This window comes from Rhamphochromis longiceps, linkage group LG12 (assembly GCF_057381845.1).
Source record: "Rhamphochromis longiceps isolate RC_006_pf linkage group LG12, R_longiceps_female_GT1.1, whole genome shotgun sequence".
Classification (NCBI taxonomy): Eukaryota; Metazoa; Chordata; class Actinopteri; order Cichliformes; family Cichlidae; genus Rhamphochromis; species Rhamphochromis longiceps.
The window spans coordinates 7,945,274-7,954,546 of record NC_140568.1 but is presented as its reverse complement, the minus strand read 5'-3'; the positions used below and the strand labels follow the sequence as shown (position 1 = coordinate 7,954,546).

General features: G+C 41.6%; 1 protein-coding gene across 1 annotated transcript; it reads left to right on the top strand.

Annotated features, from left to right (window-relative positions):
• The first annotated feature begins 3,500 nt into the window (after positions 1-3,500).
• LOC146656787 (general transcription factor II-I repeat domain-containing protein 2A-like) lies at positions 3,501-4,133 on the top strand. The gene has a single exon (XM_085425850.1). It carries the CDS (start codon positions 3,501-3,503, stop codon positions 4,131-4,133), a length of 633 nt encoding a protein of 210 aa, XP_085281976.1.
• Positions 4,134-9,273: the final 5,140 nt, after the last annotated feature.

Sequence of the window (9,273 nt, the reverse complement as noted above, 5' to 3'; positions counted from 1 at the left end):
CATGATCTCTCCTTATTGAACTGCTTTTGTAGATAAGCTTCAAGCCAGAAAGCAACAATACCTAAACCAAAAATATTATCATCAGAAGTGAGAAAGTGTCTGGACTATCTCCAGCTGTGTTGCATGTATTAAAGATAACTTCAGACACTGTCTGGTTGTCATGTCTGAAACAGGCCGTATAGTCACACAGATAAAAGACAGCAGTCATGTTTCTAATATTACAAATCAACCAGAAAGATTATAAAGATAAAAGCTGTGAGACCCCACTAGAGAAAGGATGGCTTGTTATCATTACATGAAGTGATTTAGAAATAATATGTAAGCTTTCAGGGCTGCACTCATAGCTTTTTAAAACTGATTACCTGATGGTGAGCACACACAGGTATATAAACATACAGGTGAACTCTAAGAGGTTATAAAGAAGAGAGCCTGACTTATGACTTATGGCCTTGGGTCCCTATTTCGTCTACCTTTAACAACGGTGGGAGTGAAGCTCCCGTGGAATGTGCTCTCTGTCTCCTCTATTATCAGAAAAAGCAAGGTCCTGACTCTCTGAAAACAGTATTTCTTATAACTCAGCAGTATAATGCATCATAAAACAATATCATTCATTCACAATAAATCAGCAGCCTAATGTAATACAAATCAGTTTAACAAATGTAATAGTTATCACCTTCTTCTAATTCAGGAGAATAATGCAAACTAAAACTACATAATAATTTCACAATCATTAATCAGGGGCATAACGTGGCATAAGATAATATAATAATCTCACAGTCCCCCTTTGATCTCTTTTAAAAGAGATCACTTACACCCTAGAATCCAGGTTTGCGAGGTCCATTTCTTCTTCTTAGTCCTGAGGCCCTGTGTCCCCGTTTAACGAGTGGACCATATTGGATGACCTCTGTGTTTGCACAGTTCAGATGCAAGAAAAACTATGATTACAACAACAATAGTAGTTACAGATGACACTCCCATCGCTCTCCAGTTCTCCCACAGCTTTATCTTGGTGCTCCAGTTTCCCCAACCTCATTTTGGTGCCACCTTGTACCTTTCAAACGTACTCAGACTAGAACCTCTGTCCAAGGAGCTTTTAACCTTTACTTTATTGCTGCAGCTATCAGTGTCTTCCAGTCGGGTGATTCTCTGCTCTTCTTTCTTCGACCTCAGGGGTTAGACCACCCTTCAGTCGTTGCACAGATCAGGGGATTATTCTGCCCCGATTTTCAAACAACGATCTGTGTATTCTGGGGTCACAGCCGTGTCCCCCTTTTTACCAAGAGCCTCTCGAACCTCGTTGGTCTGGTGTTCCTGGTTTTTTGCCAACCCCTTCATGGTTATTGCTGTGTTTATGGGATCCATCCTTTTGAGGTGACTAGCTAGAGCCCAAACTGCATGACCCTTGGCCCCAGTTGCTGTCTCGGCAGTCTCCACGCCTATCTCTGCTGCGAAGGATCCTCATATCTCCGTGACCTCGTCTGGTGTCTGTTCCTTTCTCTGTAAGACAGAAAACCAAAACACCTCTCTGCCTAGCCTTAATAATCTAATGTTGTTATTCATTGTTCCTCGAGTGATTCAAAATTGGTTTAGAATATTCAGAATGTTCAGGACTCTCTGGCCCAGGGACTTATTCTAATCATAATCTATGTGTGTGTAAGCGTGTTTGCATTTAGCCCTCTGCACTCAAAGTCAATACCTGCAATATATCAGTCCGGTCCATCACGCCGAACGAAGCTTATGACCTTCTAAAGACTGAGTGCCAACTCATTATGAGCACATTTGCAATGCGTATATGAAAATAAAAATAACCACTTATTTTAGTAAAAGAAATCAAAAACAAATTAACCATTTTTACTTCTAATCTTTGCCACCTTTTTACAAAAATCATGTGTTTCTTTCAGCCTTCCGTCCTACGATTTCCTCTCCAGTGCGATACTCAGCTTCTCATGAACACAGGGATTTTATCCTCTAAACCAGGGGTCACTAACAGGCGGACCGGGGTCCGAATCCGGACCCAGTCGCCATCCTATATGGACCCGGACCTATAGTTAACAAAATATTAAATTATATTTAATTTTGACGGGGCGATTCAATTTTAAGCGGTAACCTTACATTGTATTAGACCAGGGAACATACTAACCAATTGTGTGCGAGTTACGCCACCCACGTGACACTACTTAGCCAATCACATCTGCGCATTCAAGGCGATCGCAACGCTGAGTGCAGACACAGACAGACAGAGGAAAGACATGGTGAGAGGTGAATGACAAGCGAGACGATTAACGATACAGTGAGACAAGACGTGAGCGGGAGTCACAAGAGGTAAAACAACTATGGCGCTTTCAAAAAAGAGAAAAGTAGACACCGAAAATAGAACTTTCAAGACTGAATGGACTGACGCATATATGTTCATTCTTCCGGCCGCAAGCAGCAAACCAGTGTGTCTCATATGTTCAGAAACCGTGGCACTGATTAAAAGTGGCAATGTCAAACGCCACTATGAGACAAAGCACAAAGCTTTTGAACAATCATACCCACCCAAGTCTGAACTCAGGTCCCAGAAAATTAGCAGTCTCAGAGCCCAATATGATCAGTCCACAAGGATCTTAACCAGTTCTTTCACCGCCCAACAACGTGCTCATGAATGTTCCCTCAGAGTTGCTTGGATTTTAGGTCAACACAAAAAGCCCTTTGCAGATGCAGGTGTTGTCAAAGAGTGCATGAGTGCAGTAGCAGAAACATTACTTGAGGGTAAACAAAAAGAAGAGCTTCATGACAAAATAAAGCAAATACCTATGTCAGCATCAACAGCCACAAAGAGAAGTGAATTATTAGCTCAGGATGTGCTATCCCAGCTGGAAGAAGCTATTCATAAGACACCATGTGTAGGCTTGGCTGTAGATGAGTCCACTGATGTGTCTGACAATGCTCAGCTGTTAGTTTATGTAAGGTTCTTCAACAATGATAAGAAAGAGTTCTGTGAAGACCTGCTAGGTGTAACTTCCCTTCACAGCACTACAAGAGGAGAGGATATTTACCTGGCCATTAAGGAAATGTTAACAAAGCGAGGAATAGAGCCAAACCAAGTGGTTTCAATAACCACAGATGGAGCCCCTGCTATGATGGGGAGAGAGAAAGGAGCTGTAGCAAGAATGAAAGAGGACAATCCCGAGCTAATCTCTTATCATTGCATTATTCATCAGTCAGTGTTATGCTCCACCCTGTCAGACGAGTATGCTGAGGTGATGAAAACAATGATGAAAATGATTAATTTTCTCAGGGCATCTTCTTCTTGTCAGCATCGCATGCTCAGGGAATTTCTCAGAGAAGTTGATGCACACGCTGATGATCTTCTGCTTCACAACAATGTGAGATGGCTTAGCAAAGGCAGGGCATTGGAGTGATTTTGGTCCATCAGAAGTGAAGTAGCAGCTTTCTTGGAAGAGCTGGAAAGTCAAAAAGCAACAAACTTTTCTCTCTTTTTAAATGATGGGAAAAACATGGATATTGTGGCCTTTTTGGTTGATATCACTTCACACCTGAATGAACTGAATTTGAAGCTGCAGGGCAAGGACAATTCAATTTGTGAACTGATGACAGCTGTCCACTGCTTTCAGAGGAAACTTGAAGTGTTCAAAGAAGACCTGCAAGGAGACTATGCACACTTCCCAACAGTGAAGGAACAGGCTCAGGGACAGAGAGATGTGTCCTCTTTTGTTGACTTTGTTGATAAGCTGATTGAAAACTTCAGCAAACGTTTTGATAGCTTCAGCTTTGGACAGCAGCTCACCATGTTCATAAAGAACCCATTTGCCATCACTGATGTCAGAGGGTTCTCAAAGGAAGTCACACAGCACTTCAAGTGGGCAAATGCTGGGCCTCTTCAAATGCAACTAATTGATCTCCAAGCAGATGTGGCCCTGAAAGAGCAGTTTGGAAGAACTGAACCTGCCATGTTTGGCTCCACATACAGCTGTGAGGCAGCTTTCTCCACAATGAACATAATAAAAACTAAATATCGTTCCAGGATCACCAATGAGCACCTACACATGTGTATGAGAATGGCCCTGACACCATTCCAGCCCAGATTTAAAATCCTAGTAGAGCGAACTAAAGCTCAGTTCTCTCACTGAACAACAGAAAGTTGGGACGTGGAATATAAGGGGGAAAGAAAGAGAAACTGTAAAATTGTTAAAATGTTTTGATGTTATCTGTTGAAAATGTATTGAGACTGTTTAGTCGAGATGTAAAATGTAAAGAAAAAGGGAAACTTTTTTTTCTGAAATTAATCACTTTGTTTTAAGATGCACAATTTAGCCATTTTATTTATTTTCTCTAATTCATTTTAAACAGCAGCCCCATTTCTAATGTAGGCCTACTGTGTGTTTCAGTGTTAACAATAAATTTTGTTGAAATGTTTTAACTTGTATTTTCATTGATTTGACAATCTATTGTTCATACGTTCAGATATAAATTAAAAAAAAAAAAAAAAAAAAAAAAAGGTTGCTTCTCTATCACAATCATAACATAAGTTAGACATTATGATGTCCCGGACCTCTGCTTGAGAAGATTTTCTCCAACTGGACCTCCTCAAATTTTAGTTTAATACCCCTGCTCTAAACGCTATTCCGTTTATTTCAATCATTAATGCTTAAACATGCAAATCATGCTTTAAACTTCTCACTGGTTCTCTAAAAAAGTCTGGGAACTTTTGGGTCATTACAAGCTTAAGTTTTACCATACCTAAATTATTAAACACACAAATAAAGTCATAGAATATTCATAAAACCATTGTTTGATGTTAAAACTCATCTTCCCCCTTTTTGACACACTCCCATGTGTCAATTCACCTGGAGCTAGAAATTAAAAGAAAAGGTTAGTGACATCATATCTCAGAAAGTATCAGAAATTCTCCTCTCGAGTATCGTTGCCCCAGTCTTGTCATCCTGTGTTAGGAAATGAAATCAGTGTAGTTATTATGTTAAATCTGTTAAACTCCTGGCTCCGCCCAGAGCCTGCATCTGCACAATTGCCTAGAAACAAAACCTGTATTAATATGAACTTCACATTTGAAACGTCGTGTTTTTTTTCGCCACTGTTTTTCCCTCACTGACCACAGCAGGGGAACCTATGTCTTGATTCAGCCATGAATCCAGCTCACCTGATTCATCACTGAGCCCAACCGTCACTGGCATCTGATAGTGCTGCACTGCATGTTTTTCCCTTGATGTCACTATTTTCAATGTGTTAAGGAGTGAATAGTGAACTTCTTTTAATGGTGTGTTTAATTAATTTGATTTAATAACTTGTGACCTTTGAGTCCCTTCCTTGCAAGAATTATGGCCAATGACGGAAATGTATGTATTACATTTAAGATTGGAAAACAATGTCAATGCCACAAACGTGAGTTGTCATATACATCTGTGAGTTAATCTGCACAACCGTGTGCACATGTGCTCTGTGCATGTACACACACAAAGAATTGACCTTCGTTCCTTAAATTTGTAGCATTGCCTCTGTGCTGCCTGATGGTGCTCAGTGGCTTTTGCTTCTTGCTTTTAAATCAGATGTCACTCTCAACATAAACACAAGCTACAGCAGCCAAGCAGTCTTAGCTGAGGAAACAAAGATACATTTCCTCATTTAATGTAAAATATTGTGGTGATGTTATGTTATATTAGGCAGGCAGCTGCCCAAATAACACTGTGACAATCAAAAGTACAGGGAGTGCAGAATTATTAGGCAAATGAGTATTTTGTCCACATCATCCTCTTCATGCATGTTGTCTTACTCCAAGCTGTATAGGCTCGAAAGCCTACTACCAATTAAGCATATTAGGTGATGTGCATCTCTGTAATGAGAAGGGGTGTGGTCTAATGACATCAACACCCTATATCAGGTGTGCATAATTATTAGGCAACGTCCTTTCCTTTGGCAAAATGGGTCAAAAGAAGGACTTGACAGGCTGAAAGTGGCATTGGTTTTGGTGCCATAAATAGTCAAAAATAGTGAGATATCTTGCAGAGGGATGCAGCAGTCTCAAAATTGCAAAGCTTCTGAAGCGTGATCATCGAACAATCAAGCGTTTCATTCAAAATAGTCAACAGGGTCGCAAGAAGCGCGTGGAAAAACCAAGGCACAAAATAACTGCCCATGAACTGAGAAAAGTCAAGCGTGCAGCTGCCAAGATGCCACTTGCCACCAGTTTGGCCATATTTCAGAGCTGCAACATCACTGGAGTGCCCAAAAGCACAAGGTGTGCAATACTCAGAGACATGGCCAAGGTAAGAAAGGCTGAAAGACGACCACCACTGAACAAGACACACAAGCTGAAACGTCAAGACTGGGCCAAGAAATATCTCAAGACTGGTTTTTCTAAGGTTTTATGGACTGATGAAATGAGAGTGAGTCTTGATGGGCCAGATGGATGGGCCCGTGGCTGGATTGGTAAAGGGCAGAGAGCTCCAGTCTGACTCAGACACCAGCAAGGTGGAGGTGGAGTACTGGTTTGGGCTGGTATCATCAAAGATGAGCTTGTGGGGCCTTTTCGGGTTGAGGATGGAGTCAAGCTCAACTCCCAGTCCTACTGCCAGTTCCTGGAAGACACCTTCTTCAAGCAGTGGTACAGGAAGAAGTCTGCATCCTTCAAGAAAAACATGATTTTCATGCAGGACAATGCTCCATCACACGCGTCCAAGTACTCCACAGCGTGGCTGGCAAGAAAGGGTATAAAAGAAGAAAAACTAATGACATGGCCACCTTGTTCACCTGATCTGGACCCCATTGAGAACCTGTGGTCCATCATCAAATGTGAGATTTACAAGGAGGGAAAACAGTACACCTCTCTGAACAGTGTCTGGGAGGCTGTGGTTGCTGCTGCACGCAATGTTGATGGTGAACAGATCCAAACACTGACAGAATCCATGGATGGCAGGCTTTTGAGTGTCCTTGCAAAGAAAGGTGGCTATATTGGTCGCTGATTTGTTTTTGTTTTGTTTTTGAATGTCAGAAATGTATATTTGTGAATGTGGAGATGTTATATTGGTTTCACTGGTAAAAATAAATAATTGAAATGGGTATATATTTGTTTTTTGTTAAGTTGCCTAATAATTATGCACAGTAATAGTCACCTGCACACACAGATACCCCCCTAAAATAGCTAAAAGTAAAAACAAACTAAAAACTACTTCCAAAAACATTCAGCTTTGATATTAATGAGTTTTTTGGGTTCATTGAGAACATGGTTGTTGTTCAATAATAACATTATTCCTCAAAAATACAACTTGCCTAATAATTCTGCACTCCCTGTATATCTATTTTGAACGCCTCAGCTGGAAAAAATTCAAAATGGTTTATAAAGTTGGCCACAGGTCTGTATGTAAATGGCAGTTAAAACATTGCTTCATATTTGGATATGTATGATGTTAGTTTCTAAAATACTAAAAAATGTGTTTATTAACAAAGTAAACTAAAAATAGACATTATTAAATTTTATACTTTTAACTACTGAATTGAACATAATATGAAATAATGTGTTTCCACTGTGGGAATGATGGATCCAATGACAAATAACTTTCAGATTAGTAAAGCTATATTTTTAATTTTTCTAGTTTTCCATTTCTATTTAGATGATTTATATTTATATTTAAAATGAACAGGATCATAACAAAATAACACCACTGCAAGTGTAACAAAAATATGTTGAAATCAAATGGTATGTTATTTGAAATCAATATGAAACAATGACACATGCATTTTATCCAATTTTTTTATTTATTTAATTTTTCCCAATTGTCCAAATTAGTCTGTGATTTGTCTTATTGTCCAACAAATCATATTTATATACAAATATATGTGACTCTTTAAATGGATCATTCCTCACTTGATGACGAATTATCCATTTAAATATTTGCAGAGTCCTAAACTTGATGCCAGTGAACTTATCAGCGGTTGGTTTTTAAAAAAAAAAAAAAAGCCCAAAAAATCCCCTATGAGCAAGCACTTGGCGACGGTGGGGAGGAAAAACTCCCTTTTAAAGGGGAGAAACCTCCGACAGAACCAGGCTCAGGAAGGGGTGGCCATCTGTCGCTGCCGAGTGGGCTTAAAATGTTCACTGTCCATCCTCCTTCTGACAGGAGCTTCCTACAGACCAGGTATGAATGATGCCTGAGTGGACATACAAAACTCACAAGTTCCTGGCTCTCACGGCTCCAATGCAGAGGGTTAGTCGAAGACGGAGGGGCATCGCGAGGGGCGTCGGGGGACGGGGGACTGTGCCTCACTGCCCTCCCCTTCTCCAAGAAACCCGTCTTCAACAGAGTCGAGAGAGCCGGGAACTTGTGAGGTGTGCATGTCCTGGCGAGCCTCCACCTTTTATAGGTGGGTGCAGCCTCGACTGTACAGAGACAGACCAGACCAGCTGCACCACACAGACACTTCAAACCTAATATGAGGACAAAAAACACATACATACATACATACACACAGACACAGACACAGACACACACACACAGACACAAACATCTTACCATTAAAAAAATAGGGTTCCTTTACAATGTCAGAAGGAGGAAGGCACTAAGGCACCGCCTTCCGCCCCTCGACGCCCTCGCGGTGCCCCCTCCTTCTGACAGGAACTTCCTACAGACCAGGTATGAAGGATGCCTGAGTGGACATACAAAACTCACAAGTTCCTGGCTCTCACGGCTCCTATGCAGAGGGTTAGTCGAAGACGGAGGGGCATCGCGAGGGGCGTCGGGGGACGGGGGACTGTGCCTCACTGCCCTCCCCTTCTCCAAGAAACCCGTCTTCAACAGAGTCGAGAGAGCCGGGAACTTGTGAGGTGTGCATGTCCTGGTGAGCCTCCACCTTTTATAGGTGGGTGCAGCCTCGACTGTACAGAGACAGACCAGACCAGCTGCACCACACAGACACTTCAAACCTAATCTGAGGACAAAAAACACATACATACATACATACACACAGACACACACACACACACACACACACAGACACAAACATCTTACCATTAAAAAAATAGGGTTCCTTTACAATGTCAGAAGGAGGAAGGCACTAAGGCACCGCCTTCCGCCCCTCGACGCCCTCGCGGTGCCCCCTCCTTCTGACAGGAACTTCCTACAGACCAGGTATGAAGGATGCCTGAGTGGACATACAAAACTCACAAGTTCCTGGCTCTCACGGCTCCTATGCAGAGGGTTAGTCGAAGACGGAGGGGCATCGCGAGGGGCGTCGGGGGACGGGGGACTGTGCCTCACT